This window comes from Botrytis byssoidea (assembly GCF_014898295.1).
Source record: "Botrytis byssoidea strain MUCL 94 chromosome Unknown BBYS_005, whole genome shotgun sequence".
NCBI classification, from domain to species: Eukaryota; Fungi; Ascomycota; class Leotiomycetes; order Helotiales; family Sclerotiniaceae; genus Botrytis; species Botrytis byssoidea.
Window position 1 is genome coordinate 232,654 of NW_024065846.1, and position 16,355 is coordinate 249,008.

The window sequence follows — 16,355 nt, forward strand, 5'->3', positions numbered from 1 at the left end:
CTAGATATTGAACCGAAAGGTTGGAGAGAAATGAAATTGACCTTGGAGAAATGAAAGACGGGATCGAAGTCGTCTCGGGGAAGAATCGATCCTGACACATGAATGACGATCTAATGGTTAATTTTTGACGATATGTAGTCGGATAGAATGTAAATGAATTCCAACTATGGAAGTATATGGGAGCAGTGAGGAGGACTCGGGATATTGACGTTGACAAGAGGAGACAACCTCGGCAATTGCTTGGAGAAATGTGGCTATACCTAATCTAGCTTAGTATATGCCTTCGTCTCTCTGACCTAGGACCTTTCTAATAAGCACAATTGCAATGAAATGTAAAGAGTTTATGATGGCCCGTGTAATGCATCTCCGTTTATCACTTTCTTACCATACAATGTACGTGGTCTGCCTGATCGAAGGAGCTGGGCGCCAAGCGGAGCTGAAATGCTGCAATGCTAATAAGGACAATACTACAATTCCAGCACAATAATGTAAGTATTTCTCTTGAACATGTTATCTCGGCTTTTGAATTCTACGCTGGAAAAGCTGTCAATCAAAGAAGCAACGCCTGTGGAATCTCCTAAGGATTTATATCCAACTTTGTCTTTCCCTCCGCCTCATCCGGCGGGGAACGGAACTCGATCAATATGTGCACGATGTCTCACCCTACTGTCACATATGATAAAATTATATGGAGATGGAACAAAGCATGATAAACTTCAGATTGTGCACTCTCCATCTATGCGAGTACGCGATTTTCGACCGACATACACAAGTCTATGGATAAATCCTAAGGATTATCCCGAGGAGGATCCATTAGATGAGAATTGCGTTATATGTGCAAAGATCAAAATTCTTTTTGATGCAATGCAAGCACATGCATCATTTGAACATTCCTTGCGAGATGCACCTTATGAGGACTGGAGTTTAACTTGGGCGGGAAGCATAGATATTCCGAATAGATGTCTTAGTGTCCTTGTTTCCACAAAACACAAGAGCGGGCTTTCATGGGGAATTGGTATGTATCTACAACGAAATCTATGAAAACCCGTGGCAGCATAGTGATTTAACGTATGATCAGGTGGCTTTAAGGTCTACCCCAGTGCGGAGAATGATACTGTACATATACCGGCCTCCGAGGAAATGTCCCATGATTACCCTGTTATTGTACCACTGGATTTCCAGGATCCCACAGTGCAAGATACTGGCATTATTCAACCTGAATACGCTGCTATCTGTTCAACACTTAGCGGTACAACAATGGGCAGGGTAAAGTCATGGTTGAGTACTTGTGCAAACTCCCATACAAAGTGTCGCAAGATATTTAGTAAGGGTGGTGATGATCAATATGAGCCGGAAACACATTGGTTTCCAGATCGCCTACTTAAAATTACTCGAGACGACTCTGAGCCTGGATATTGTGATATCAGTGCACGTTTGGTAGTCAGATCTGATCCTGCTGACTTTCTTCCTGGATGGATGGGTTTAGAATATGCTTCCCTCTCTCATTCTTGGGGTCCATCGCCGGATCCTTCTGCTCCGCTTGGTGGTCGTGCTGGAGAGGTGCTCACTGAATCAAATCTTGCCCTTTGGCGAGTTGACGTGCCACTCGATGATCTTCCACTCACCTTCAGGCATGCAATAATTGTCTGTGTAGCGCTAGGATTTCAGTATATCTGGATTGATAGCTTATGTATTATTCAGGACAGCCTTGAAGATTGGCAAGAGCAGAGCGCTATGATGAGAGATGTTTACAAGTTTGCATGGTTAAACATTGCGGCTCTGTCCACTTCATCTGACTATGACGGTTTTATCAATGAATATCGAGATCCACGAGCTGAGTTTGGATTTCGGACTTCTTTTGCATCTATCCTTGGCCATGATCTTGGACAAAAGAACGCCGATAATGACGACTGCTTATTACTTAGTGGCGTAGCAAGGCTTTTGTGGAACTTCACCTCTGATATACCAGGCAATACTGTATCGAATGCACCTTTATACACACGAGCATGGGTATATCAAGAGCGCAATCTTGCTCGACGAACTCTCGCTTTTTCAAAGAACAGTGTGTATTGGGCCTGTGATGAACACTCTGGTGGAGAACAACCCGAATGGTCTGGTGTTGAAGGGTCAAGTTTACGAAGAACATTACACTTTGTACGAGAAACGGCTACATTGAACCCTCCTTCTGAAGAGCACCTATTACGGGTACTAAAAGATTTCGAAAGAACCTGGCAATCCACCGTAGCAGCATACACACGTTGCAAATTGACAAATAGCATTGATAAACTCATTGCCATTTCATCCATCGCTCAAGAACTGGGCGCAATGATGCCACTGAAATATCTCGCGGGACTATATGATTTCAACGTTGTGCATCAACTGACTTGGGTCAACGTAGATGGACGAACCACACCGCCAAGAAAGCGAGTTGGAGACCCGGAGTACGTAGCTCCAAGTTGGAGTTGGGCCAGTGTCGAGGCACCAATACATAATTATACCATCACTGCATCCGGCGTCAGTCCAAAATATGAAGAAACCCCTGGTCTTAAACAATTCGCACTAGCCAATGCAATAGTCGCAGATGTGGCACTTGAAACAGAGTATCTCTTTGGTCTTGTTAAAGCGGGATGGGTGAGATTACGTGGACGTTTAAATCGTGTAAAGGCAGCTTACAAGAGAGCACCGAGTTGGAATGCTTGGGAAAAAAGTGTTCAGCTTATTGACGAAAACACGGGACAAGGTATATGGTTTACCGGGGATACGGTAGAGGCATATGAGATTATTAGTTGGAATACGGGCATCAGAAGCTTGGTATGGATGCCGCTGCTAATATCATTCGATAGCACTGTGTCATGTCAATGCATCTTCCTCGTTGAGGTGGATGCTTCAGATCAAATTGGCGATGATGGTAAATTCGTCAATCCGGGAGAGAAAGTATACAGAAGGGTCGGAAGTGGAAATTTCGGGAGCGTTACGAGTAGTTATCGACAAAATAAATTGCTCATGGAATTGGGGTCATATCCGTTTACGCGAGCCAATGATGGTCAAGGACAGGCGTTAGCAAATGGGTTTAAGAAAAGAGAAGATGGATTCGAGCAGATAGTTATCATTTGAACAGGTGAGATTTCTAGTATATATTGAAAAGCTTGAAGTTCCCGAATACTCTCGATCACAACCAAATCAACTATGAAGACTATGAATTTTGCAACCCGACGCTACACACTCGGTTAATTGAATCGGTTAAGACATAGTGCATTCTTCACATCATTTTTAAGCCAACGCTCGCGTTGTTTTAGCGCTCTCATACCAGAAAGTGGGCGTGGGAGTAGAAGTGTAGATACAAAAGGGAAACTCCTTATGGCCTTCCGCTTCCCATATCCTTTTCACAGTCCGATGATTGTTCCAATTGACTTGATTGTTTCGGCTGACATGATTATTCCACTTGATCTAATTATTCTCTATGATCTAATTGTTCTACTTAATATAACTATTTCAACTGATGTGATTATTTCGGTTGATATAATTTTTCTATATAATCTAATTGTTTTATTTTATATGATTGTTTTAGCTGATATGATTATTTAGTTTGATTTAATTGTTCTATTTTATATGATTGTCCCAAATGATATAATTGTCCTCATTGATCTCATTAACTATTCTAAATATCCTTCATCTCCCGATATATATCATCATGTTATCACTGCCAGTATCCCCTGAATCATCGCCTATCGAGACTATCTAGAAACTTCGCAGGGTCTCCGGGCTCTGCAGCGTAATTCTGTAATACGTTAATATCGGTAGCACCGATGGAGCATTCTGTTAAGAGATCATTGTCGGTAGCTGGTCTCGCGTGTATTGTATATATATACCGTTTCTTTATCTCCGCTTCCTAACAGAGCAATGCTAAGTCTAGGATTCTGGATGAACTCCTCTGCATGGTTATAGCTGGGGCCTGAGTGCGTCTCAATACTGCAAAAGAATAGGACAATGGTGAAGTTGCAAGTTGAGGGGAAGTAATGCTATGAAGGAAAGTGGTCCGAGTGAAAACAGGGGGATGGTATGGAGGAGAAGAAGTCAAGTCTCAGCTTCAAGCATATTCAGTGAATACCTGTCGGTCATGAACCGCAAAAGATGATTCCATTCTCCGCATCTGTAAACATACCTCCTCCTTCCCTTTCAGTTCACGTTTGATTTAACCCACCTTCTATTCTCACCTTATACTCTCTCACCTTATACTCTCTTACTTTCCAAAAAAAGAACCTCATGATCTGATACACTTCCATCTCAAGTTGAACGAATTTAAGATGCAAACTACTTCTATCTTCTCCAAGGACTTCGGAGCTGACCTTGATCCTATTTTAGACCAGAGAATCAAAAGCTTCGGTAACATTCCCCCCTTCAAGGTGAGTAAACACTCCAGACCACTAGCATCGATTTACATCCATTATTGGTGCTGATATACTCTAGATGGCGACGAGATCATCAAAGACAACAGAACATCAAATGGCAGAGTAGGTCTTCACTACTACCGGATGGCATGTCTCCAGGCCTGAAGATCTCTCCAACGGCGTCACATTCATAATTGCGCATCCACCGTGTTCGAAAAACTTCAAAACAATCGTGGAGAGTTTGCAAAAGGAGGGATTTGTGACCCACAGAGCTTCTTTGGGTTTGAGTTTGCGAGAAAAGGGGCTTTCGATGGAAGCCGCTGAGGTTCAAAAGTATTTGATCGTCGGAATTACGTTTCTTAACCTGCCAGCTGCTATCGAGAAGAAATGTCCAACGGTAAAGAAAGGAGGTACCGTCGGTACAAAGGCTGGAGACGGCAACAAAGCTGACTTGGTTGGTTCAATGGCTCCATATCTGGTAGTAACCCCAGAGATATTAGAAGACGAGGAGAGTGGATCGAGAAGAACGAATTTGTACGCTCTCATCATGGAGAAGCCTGCACCAAATGATCTCTGTCTCCCAACGATCGTTTCACAATCAAAGGTGTTCTATTTAGCTAGGTATCGTGATGGTTCGACAACAAGGGATAGGAGATCTGCAAAATGGAACAAGCTGGCTGCTAAAGAAGGTATTCGGATTGCACCACTAGCAGCGATTTCGACAACACAAGAGCGACAAGCAACATCTCGAGATACTACTAAAGTAGTAGTAGACCCTGTTCTATCACTCAGGAACGGTATTCGCCACCATCTGACCTCATATCCGGTGTTACTGGAACCATGGCATCTTCAGGAAGCATTGCTTATCATGGAGCAAGCAGTCGAGAACCCCAAGGACGTGCACGCTCCATCAAACACAGCTTTGAGGGCATTTCTTGACAACAAGCATGATGATTTTGATGAGGATGATGCAGAGACTATGATCAAGGAAATGACTTCGCTTTGGCCCGGATTTGAGAAATTCCTTACTACCGATTTACTCACATTAAAGAAGCTAATCACGGAAGCAAATGTGTTTGTTGAGTACAGATTGCTTCGTCCTTTCTGGCAGAGGCAACCTACCTGCTAAAGGCGCTTAACAAAAGTCAAGGCCAATCTGGAATCGTAGAGACTGCTTTGCAGACAGTCACGAGAGTCATGACGAGCAATGGGTTCGTGGTTCAAAAGGAAATCCCCAAGGATATGGAGCTCCTATCAAATTTTCGAAAAGGACCGGAAAGCGTTAGTGGAAGTAGTGAGGCACTCGATGAGGTAATGAGAGATTCGGATGGTGATGAGATGGACACTGCATCATCCTAGGCTACCTGAGCATAGTTCTTCGCTGCTACCGATTAAGACTCAGCAAGAGCCACTTGGATGTAGAATGCGAGGAACTCGGTAGTTGCATCTAGGAATTGTGAGCGAGGTATGGTGGTTGAATGAGCATATGATTGCATGGTTTTCCCTCTCTTTTTATGAAAGCATGGTTTCACAAAACACGTTTAGACCTCAAGGATTGATGATTCAATCATGGGATTGGGGGAACGAAATTATCATATAGCTGCGCGATTTTCCATTTTCTGTCTATGAAAGTATAGTTTTATGACACGTTTATTAGAAAAGATATCACATATAGCTTTTTTTTTTCGTGGTTTATGTTTTTGGATGTTTGAGCAGTGCCCAACTTTGCTATCAAAATCGACAAAACGTTTTCCATCTCCCATTCTCAAACACTTTGCCCCACCCCCCATCATTCCCATCTCGAAGATAGTTTTCCATGGGGTAAACGGTTCTGCCTTGCAGAGAAACTTTTGGAAATGCTGAATCGGACCCACACTCAAACTGGCAAATGTGCGGCAATTGTGGACACGATGGTTGTGGACTGTGTCAGGCTTCCTTATTTTTCTTCCACATACAAAACTTTTCCTATAGGGTGAGTGGGGGAGGAGGCGATTAGCAGATTTTTACTGCAGTCTGCTTAGGAGTCCTTGCTTTCCCATAATAACCTTATGCATACATCGTTCCTGTAGAATAAGTCGGGGCAGGAGGCGGTTTGACAGTCTCCACTGCTTAAGGCGTCCTTGTTTTCTGTGCCCAATTGTTAAGGCTTCCTAATTTCCATCAAACACATTTCCCAATGCCCAATGCCTGGTCTTAAGCGCTGCGATGGATCCATCAAAATTCCATATTTCAAACTTGCTGAAATTAATTTGTTGCCTATCTAGAAAATATGCTTTCGCGTAGTTGGAGGCAAGGGCGAAATTTTCGTGGGAGTCTTTACGAATCCGAAGAAGTGCCAAGCTGGATATTCCTTGTGCACTTGCACATAATATGTTACACCAAGAATCCGAAGGTACCCCGAATGCAATATGTCAAAGGGTACCTACTCCACAACTTTCATGGATGATAATGAGTTTGACGGGCTTCCCGTATCAAGTCCTTCCCTTCTTCCATGTGAATTTCCCCGAACGGAGCACGAGCCGATACGCTGAGTTGGCCGCACGCAATGTTCCAACTCGCGTTTGAAGCGCTCACTTGGCCGCAATAGTTATTGATGATAATATACCTACCGGCAATGGTGGCCGTTATCCGTAATGTCACAGGGTACCTACATATTGTATGTTCATCTTTCGTCACAAATTGCTTGGGAGGAGGTTGGAAAGTAAAAAGTTCAGAGATGGATAGTTCAAGGAATACTTAGGTAGACCTATTCTGTGAGATTAAAAAAGCAGTAGGATTCAGAGAGTGGATATTCGAGATCTAGCTTAACGCGCTGTATCCAATGAATATGAAGTTAAAAGAAATATGGTATGATCATGATGATATCTGGGCCGGGCTGGAAATGGAAATGGAAATTTCGCGATGAAATCAACGACCAATGACCAAGTTTTTGAACGGAGTATATCCTGTTTGAAATAAGCGCGTGGGTCGAGGCTTCAGGAAATGACATGGATTTAATTCATTGTTTATATTTTGATCTTGATTTGATGCCTGGTATGTATGCTGGTTTGCTGATTTTGTAGGAGCCTGGGGCCAATTGATTGTTACCTAAAAACAAATACCCCTTCATCTCCGCTTAATTATGATTAACACTTCCTTTTGGCTGTCTACGTAGATAATTTTGCTCTGTACGATATACGATAACTATACGATATTCTATTATTTGGTACTTAATATACATAGTATACACCGTGACCCCAATTAGCTTTAATCTTACCCATAATCCCAAACCTTATTAGCAAATAAGTTCGTACATAGTAAGCGTTCCCCAGCTCAACATCTGGGTATATAGCGGTGGTATTGTGGCAGTAGCGGTATAGCGCACAACAACGGCGGTTATTGGTAGTTCAGAGGCGTTCCGAATAATTAAGGATCTAGGGTCTACGCGTCAGGGGGAAAAAAGTGTTTATTTTTACTACCCAAGGTGGTTAGGTTGTAAGATTCTGAAAGGATTTCCGCCGTACGCAGTGTTCGGCCATCTAACTTGTCCTAGTGATTTGAGATGGCCCCTCGTATCAGACTAACCTTGTAAGCTAGCCTCTTAATCCATTATTACCGAGTATGTATGGAGTACTATCTAATCTTACTATTATTTCTCCATTCCGACACTTTTGGGTCTACTCTACATCGTACTAACACTCCATCTAGTAATTATGTCTAACCTGCTCTTTAGCATTCTTACTTCTTCCTCTTAGCCCTGCTTCGGCAGGAGCGAAACCCCATTCAGTGAACGTTGTTTCCCCACAAATTCTCTTGCGCAAGAACCATAGAATCATATCTTTAACATCCGAAGTTCCACGTTCCCACCACGATGGTTCCGTCAAAATGGAGGCTCAAAGCCAGACTCAAAGTCTATCTGAATGTAATCAGTGTGGTAAAAAATTCCAACGCAAGGCACATTTACTTCGACATCAACAGCAACGTATGTATTCTCCCCATCCCAAAACCCAAGATACTCAAGCGACGATCTTATGCTGTCATCGAATGTGGAGAGTTTCCTGACGTGTGCGAAATCTAGATTCCGGTGTTCGACCATTCAGCTGCATATTCTGTACCAAAACTTTCAAACGCAGGTAAGTACCCAAGAGATACAAAAGCGTGTGTCTTTGTATACTGTTCAATACTCAATACTGACAACATATCATAGCGATGTTCTCCGAGATCATTTCAGCAGATGCGAACTTCGCGGATCAGCCGCCATCCCAGATTCCCTAGAACGAGGGCGGAAACGACACGCTTGCAATGAATGCTCGAGGCTGAAGGTCAAATGTGACAATGAAGTACCATGCCGCAAATGCAAGGAGTTTGGAAGGCGTTGTATCAAAACTTGGGGTAACAGTATGTTGTTAATTTTCACTGGAAGAAAGTTTGCGATATCGTTAACAATATGTTCAAGATTCCGCTTCATCGATAAAAACTTCTGCAAGCCCGGAAACCCCAGCTCCCCGATCTTTAACACCCCTATCTACCACTCCGGAACCTACATCAGATCGAAATTCCATTGGCTTCCTATTGAATTTTCCAAACGAGGCAGAGTTTATGCGCGAATTCCCAAAGGCTTCCACAGGGAGTAGTCCAAAGGAAAGAACTGCGGAATACACAAGCTTGGTTCCTCATAATACAATTCAGCCGTGGGCCACAGGAGACATAATGAACCAGAATATGGCAAGTTTTGGATACACTTCGAGTATGGATGTGGACCAAAACCTGGCCTTTCTTCACAACTTGGAATTCGACACATTTGAAAGACAAACGCATGGATGGCAATTTCCTCAGGATAACTTAATTCCTTGGTCACCAGATGGAATGTTTAACGATCGAAATGTTCTAGAACAACGTGCCTACGATATACGGGAAAAGTTGAGATATGCTGCAAGCTCAATGGTTGGACCGAATGCTATCTCCAAAGAAGTTTTGGAAGCAATTGAGATCCTAACTGCCGATACCATTGCTGCGTATATCAAATTATATTTCAAACATTGGCATCATCATGCACCTATGGTCCACGAAGCTACTTTTAATCCATGTACAGCTGCGTTACCCCTAGTACTTTCGATCATGAGTCTTGGTGCAATGGTAAGCGTGTTTCATATTCCATGAATATCAGAGTTAAATGGCTAATGAAACTTTAGTATTCCAAACAGGCCGATGAGGTAGCGAAGGGAAAGCTCCTTTTGGACATCATTGAAACCTACATCTATTCAATAAATGGATTCAATGACGAATTCGACTTACCCGGTAGAACTTATGCTGATCGTACGAAAAATCTGTCTCAAGAATGGTTGCAATACCAATTAGAGGAATTTCAAGGCGCGTATCTCATTGTGGTTGTGCAATACTGGACGGGAAATGAGATAGCAAGAACACGGGTCAGGCAACAACGCTTCGCAAAACTAATATCAGTGAGTACCGCAAATCATATCTTTTCATGAAGCCGAGCTAATATTGGGCAGATATACCGCTACTTGGAGTTGAATATCGTACAACATTCTCCTGGGTTTGTTATCAAAGACCAATCTTCATTCAGGGATTGGATTCGTAAAGAATCGTATATTAGAACGGCAACTGTGATGATGATGCTGGACAACGCATTTGCAATATTCAACAATCTTACTCCAAGGCTTCAATGGGCAGAGATCGATCTCCCATTTCCTAGCAATGAGGGTTATTTCAAAGCTGCAAAATTTGAGGATCTTAAGGATCATGCAGGTTTTCCCATTTCAAAAATAAAGATAAAGGATGCTTTTCTATTGTTATTTTCTCCTATGGAAAACGCCAAAGAAGACCTGATGCCATTATGCAACCGCAATCTAACTGCTTTAGATATGCAAATGCTCATTCACAGTAAGGCTATCAACTTGCATTAAACCACACACAAGGCTGACTCTATAGTTCTCTACGTTCATATATGGACCTCAACATTTTGTAATCCTTTGGTTCATTTACCCTCAACATCTATTCCTTCAATCGTCGCACCATTCAAACTCGCGATACGAAATTGGAAATTCGTTTGGGATGATATCAAATCAGCGGTAGATGCGGATGAATGGAATAGGCTTGGGTTTGAGAGAACAGCGGAAACTTACTATACTGCGGTTAGAAGTATCCTAGAGGTTTTTGAGTCCAGGAATGGAAAATTTCCTCCTTTTCCTAGCGATTGTGAGAAGGGTGCTCATATGAAAAGGCTTTTGAGCTTTTGATTTGGGAGCATGGAGATTTATATATACACATTGGGAATTCGGGTTTGGGAATCGGAGTGAGTCGGACTTGGTGGAATGGATGGATGGTGTTTTGGTTTCATGGAAAGTGATACTCAAATGCATATTGGGAATACATGGGATTTTATTCAACCAACATATTTATGGGAATGGGTAGGAGTGGAATTTTTTGATATCCGAGAGTGAGGTTTTGAGGAATTGCATTAATCATGGAACACCAAGTTCCCTGTTATCCTTAATCTCCATTTTATAATGTCAATCCATTGCATTCGTGTCTCCAGTTGGAATTATTGATCTTGTGTACTTTTGTAAAATACAAATAAAATAATAACTTAAGTGTTGTTAACAGAGTGGGAAATACGCGTGTGTACTGGTATCTGAGTTCTCAAGTCGAGATTACGAGAATTCTTCTGAAAATATGACGTCTGCTAGTGTATATTATGTGATTGATTGTGGGTATTTGCCGACGGGTTTGAGATCGGCGACGCCCCGAGGTTTAGGAAGTTCTACTAGGGAATAGTGCTAGATTGGAGATCATTGGTAGTCTCTTTCCATTGGAAGGACATGAAAGTGTAAAGATATTTATTAATGTTTATTATTCTTCGTACATCGGAAATTAACAAAACTCTGCTGCGAGAAAAAAAAAGAGGGCGATGGAAGTTTTTAGCAGCAAATACCTAGGTATGTATTGCATTTGATCTTCTTGGGGTAGGTATGTGCGTGTAGCTAGCTTCGGAGGAGTGTACAATTTGGCGATGGATGGGCGAGTAATCGGCGACTAGAAGAGCTGGATGTTTCAGAAAGGGGAGTGAGAAGTGAGAAGTGCCGAGGATGGAGGAGAGAAAGGGAGAGGGAGAGAGAGGCGAGACGAGGAGAGGTCGACCGGGTCGGTGGTAGTTCCTGGAGAAGGATGTTTGCCCGGAGGACCCTCGGTGGAGGGGGGCGAGCGAGTCAGTGGTTGGTAGCATCGGTGATAGGGATGGGATTTTTAATGTCCGTTATGGGTATTATGTTGTGTGGAAACTCGAAACTCGAAACTCGAAACTCAAGGAGATATGGTGATATATTTAGGTTTTTTCTAGGTGATGTCGGTATGGGAAATTGGCTATGGGGAATTAGAATACGATACGTTTTACGTGATGGGAAATTTATCATACATATGTAATAAATATATTTGTTTATTCACATCATGCGATAAACTAGTCTTCATTTGGATGTTAATATGCGCTAGCATTTGATTTTATGCTGATTTTCAGCTTGGTTTTTGGGCGTCTTCATTCGGTAGGTAGTTGATCAGTCTTGCATTTACATCGCGGCAGTGGCGCTTATTGAGTCCATTTCTTCCATCGGCATGGTTGACTCTTGGTATAATGATTCAATTTTTGCAATCCGACTGTCCTAATCGATGGTTGCTGGAACGATGTTCAAACTTATCACATAGAAAGTCCTGAGTTAGTGAAACAAACCAAGCTATAATATCATTCATTACTATTACATTACCACATTCGTAATTGTATCTCCTAATGTTTAGCGATCATCCACTCATCTACAAATTGCCGGGCTATAATAACCTCCAGTATATGCGAATGAAGAATAAATAGTATTTTCGACCCAAAAGAGCAATCAAAGCGATGCACTTACTATGCAAACGGAAAGAATGACGTGTTCATGACCAATGTAGTTGAAGAGGAATCAAATCATGTCAGAGTAGATCAGATCTCATAATCATATATTCATTAAGCATTAAGCAGTATATAGACGGACTCATGAGCAAATCCAATACTCCACCAATCCACACCAGTGGAGGTATCTCCCTATATTCATGGCGCATAGAATATGTCATAATGGGACTATGTTACAGCGATTTCCAAATCCAAAACTATCCGAGACCATCATTCTTCATAAGCATCACCTAGTTCTCTCTTTTTCTAGTTGGGGGGACGAAAGGCTGCGTTGTACGATTGACCCAGCCATTCATGCTCCTTTTGACGCCGAGTGTCTTTTTGGCGCCGCCCGATCCTTGTGCTATTGACATGCTAGTGGTATGCATTGTTCTCGCAGGACGAACCAACGACATCATTGCAGGTTTTGCTGTTAGACCAGGGGCAGGGTCTTCTGGCGCCGGTTCAGCAAGTATTCTAGGTTGCTTTGCTCTAGGTGGAGAGCTAGACAGGAATACATATTTATCGTCTTGTTTCTCTTGAATTCGATTAACGTTTGGTCGAGATAGTGCAGCAGTCGCCCCTAGACGATGTCCGGAAAAAAGTGGAGGTAGAGTTTCGCTATCATTTTGCGAAGTCAATTGCACCAGTCCTTCGGAGGTTGTATTTCGCTGTCTATGTAATTGCGCAACAGCCCTGATCTTTTCTTCTCGACAATCATCGACTATGGGCGCTGGCTTAGTCTCTTTTGGTGGTTCTTGCTTCCCCAAGAACCCCAAAAGTGTACCTTGACCAGTAGCTGGGTCTTTAATTGACCTTTTAGAGCCTTTGGTTTTCTCAATTGTTGAAGACGATTTGATTTCACTCCTGGTTTGATTCGATGATTGTTCGCCAAGAACCTGAAGATGAGAGCCGGCACTAACGAACTCGCTACTCAAGGTAAACTTGGAGGCTCTTCCCATGGTTGTCGTAGGAGTGTTGTTATAAAACACACTCGAAATGCTTCCCGCTTGGTCCGCTATATCAGCATGTCGACGTTTAGCAGGTCGCTGACCCATGGTGAAGTTGGGGTTACCATTACCAACATTCCATTTCGACTCGTCCTCTTTATCATTCTCCGGATCCAAGGGGTAATATGTATCCTCAGTTCGTTCGAGACAAGCAGAGGATCCGGCGATTGATTCTCTAGTCGGAAATGGTCGCCGAAGGATCTGAGCCAGGCACTGAACAGTATTTGAACGTAGCAAAGGGCCCTTGTAGTCTAAATGTGCTCTGAGGCCACGGGCAGAGAGAAAAGGACAAGTCGTTGTCAACTCTTGCAGTGAGTTTTTGAGTGGACAACTCATGTTAAGTAAAGCCTTAGCTCGAGTCATAGCTACATACAATAATCTCCGCTCTTCGTCAGTATCCTCTGCTCTAGAGTGTGGTATACTGCCTTGATATGCACCAGGAATGAAGACTATTGGCCATTCTAGACCTTTAGCAGCATGTATGGTAGATATTGTGACTTGAGGTGTGTTATGTGTTTTGTCTTCCTCCTTCGTTACTTCCGAGGCCAATGCTACATTGGCTAAAAATCGAGAGAGAGAATCGGAAGCGTCGTCTTGTTTCAAACCGTCGATTTGAGGAAGCGATTCATCCTCATAACCATTGGATATAAGCTCTTGAAAGTCTGCAGCCTGAGTCATAAGCTCTTTCACATTGTCCCACTGTGCCTTAGTAATGTCACCGCGGTGTTCCTCAAGCCAGGTCTCGTAAGATGTTTTCTCTATAATAAACTCCAAAATCTTTACAATCGAATTCTCCTTGTTTGAGGGATCCGCAACTTTCTTCATACCCGTCAGGATGATATCAACAAAGACCGAGAGATTTCTCTCAACTGACGATGTAAGCTTGGTTTTTGTTGCGCGTCTTCCCTGCACGGACTTGAGGATTAATGACCAAAGGGTTAGTTTAGATTGTTCTGCCTCTTCGAGTAGAGCCTTTATGGTTACTTCGCCGATTCTTCTCGAGGGATTGTTGATGATTCTCGCCAAAGCATCATTATGATCAGGTAAATTTATCACTCTCAAATAATCCAATAATGTTTTGATTTCTATACGATCATAAAATCGAAGACCGCCTGCAATATGTTAGCTAAGGGTCAATCGCGTAGCTGCTTTTTAAAGGAGGCGCTGATCTGACTGTAAGCTGCACAGTTGGTAGAAGAGATGATGCTTACCAACCATACGGTAGGCTATACCTGCTTTTCCTAGCGAGCTTTCGATTATTCTTGAAAGTGCCGAAGATCTTAACAAAATAGCGAAGTCGTTCAAATCTAGTAGGTCGCCCGTCATACCCATTATCCTTTGTATTTCTTGAATGATCCAGTCTGCTTCCTTCTGAGCGGTTGCGAGTTTGCGGAGAACTGGGCGTGTGCCAACAACATGAGTAGGCAAAAGAGACTTTGCAATTCTGGATGAATCTTGCTCAATTACATTCAGTGCTGTAAGTAGTATGGCGCCCGATGACCGGTAATTTTCCTCCAATGAGATGGTAACTGTATCCGGATATTGTGTAATCATTCGTTTGTAGTTTTTAATTTCGGCAGCTCGAAAGCTATATATGCTTTGATCAGGGTCTCCAACAATAGTGATTCGTTTTTGAGATACAGCAAACAAGCGCATGAGATCAAATTGCACCAGGTTTGTGTCTTGAAACTCGTCGATCAAAACGGCCTCAATGTTTGATACACAGGAGGGATGGAGTCGTAAAAGCTCGACACATCTGACAAGTAAATCGTCGTAGTCGAGCAAGTTCGAAAGCTCCAAGGTTGCTTGGTATTCGGCATGCACAATCTCGAATTCTTGCGTATCTACAGTTTTCTTCTTGGCCTCGGGGACTTTGCTCGCAGATGCGGAGCCCTTTGCTTTTAGGGAGCTTATGCGAGATCGCGCGACTTTTGGATCTATATTCAGACCCTTCCGCTTCACAATTCTTTTGATGATGGCTAGAGAATCATTTGAATCTGCGATTCCAAAGCCTTTTCGAATCCCTATTAAATGTCCGTATTGTGCCAGGTATATTCGCGCAATCCTATGAAATGTTCCCAGTATTAACTTCGATTCCAACCCATTTCCTATCAACTTCCCAATTCTTTCTTTCATCTCTCGAGCTGCCTTGACTGTAAACGTTGCGACAATTATATTACATGGTTGCAATCCTTGTTGTAATAACCAAGCCGTTCGCGACGTCAGAGTGTGTGTTTTCCCACTTCCTGGCCCTGCCAATATAGCGAGGGTATCTGCTTTTGATGAGACTGCCGCTTTTTGTGAAGCATTGAGGCCCTTGAGAAGGCTATCAATGGCCATTTTCGTGGCTTGAATTTCCGCTGGCGGATGTCTCAGGCTTGCGTGTCCTCGAAAATGGGAGATGGTTGGATAAATAAGGTAGGATGAGCATTTGTAATTTTCCTGGAATTTGGAGCATCCGCAAGTTAATTAACAGAATTTTTATATTTTTCTTCTTCCGAATGATTCAATCGTGCTTGATCTTGAGCCTAAAAATCTCGGGAAAGAAAAAGATGGACTCGATAAGGAAGAGGACGACGATGCGCGACGCGATAAATTAGGAATGGGCGTATTTTGATCGCGCTAAATACGCGAAGTCATGCGTTTTCTAATCATTTCATCACTCATTCAGACAGGCTGTATGTACATAAGAGAACAAAGAGGCCGAAATTAATCACCTTTATAAATTCCTTAATAAACCAATAAAAATGAGTTTATAATATTCAATAGTATCGAAAAGATTCTTCTTTTAATATTATATTAACGTAGTTTAATACCGAGTAGTCTATATCACTAAATAGTCTACTTCAAAATTATCAAGATACGAGTAAAGACTTATATTATATTATAAGAATAGAAGAGCTATAGAAGAGTAAGACTCTACTTATAAGAAGTAGAGTAAGCTAGTAGTCTATGTCTGAGGCACGAAGACAACTATAGATTATGTAGTTAGCGCCGTGACAAAAATACACCAAAATTAAACATTTTTGAATATTCCTA

The 16,355-nt window shown here is 42.4% G+C and overlaps 4 protein-coding genes across 4 annotated transcripts; 3 read left to right on the top strand and 1 right to left on the bottom strand.

Annotated features, from left to right (window-relative positions):
- Window positions 1-377: 377 nt before the first annotated feature.
- Window positions 378-3,201, top strand: EAE97_002887 (uncharacterized protein). Its single transcript, XM_038873399.1, has 2 exons — window positions 378-1,015; window positions 1,079-3,201. Exons 1-2 carry the CDS (start codon window positions 508-510, stop codon window positions 3,112-3,114), a joined length of 2,544 nt encoding a protein of 847 aa, XP_038735262.1. The 5' UTR covers window positions 378-507; the 3' UTR covers window positions 3,115-3,201.
- A 1,103-nt stretch (window positions 3,202-4,304) lies between these two features.
- Window positions 4,305-5,747, top strand: EAE97_002888 (uncharacterized protein; the record flags this gene model as incomplete). The annotated part of the gene is made up of 3 exons (XM_038873400.1): window positions 4,305-4,403; window positions 4,516-5,462; window positions 5,534-5,747. The coding sequence occupies 3 exons, from the start codon at window positions 4,305-4,307 to the stop codon at window positions 5,745-5,747; spliced, it is 1,260 nt and encodes a 419-aa protein (XP_038735263.1).
- Window positions 5,748-8,048: 2,301 nt separating this feature from the next.
- On the top strand, window positions 8,049-10,936 carry EAE97_002889 (uncharacterized protein). The gene is made up of 7 exons (XM_038873401.1): window positions 8,049-8,349; window positions 8,446-8,500; window positions 8,575-8,765; window positions 8,824-9,503; window positions 9,560-9,829; window positions 9,881-10,271; window positions 10,320-10,936. The coding sequence occupies exons 1-7, from the start codon at window positions 8,253-8,255 to the stop codon at window positions 10,625-10,627; spliced, it is 1,992 nt and encodes a 663-aa protein (XP_038735264.1). The 5' UTR covers window positions 8,049-8,252; the 3' UTR covers window positions 10,628-10,936.
- A 1,398-nt stretch (window positions 10,937-12,334) lies between these two features.
- Window positions 12,335-15,656, bottom strand: EAE97_002890 (uncharacterized protein; the record flags this gene model as incomplete). The annotated part of the gene is made up of 2 exons (XM_038873402.1): window positions 12,335-14,428; window positions 14,528-15,656. The coding sequence occupies 2 exons, from the start codon at window positions 15,654-15,656 to the stop codon at window positions 12,558-12,560; spliced, it is 3,000 nt and encodes a 999-aa protein (XP_038735265.1). The 3' UTR covers window positions 12,335-12,557.
- Between the last annotated feature and the right edge of the window lie 699 nt (window positions 15,657-16,355).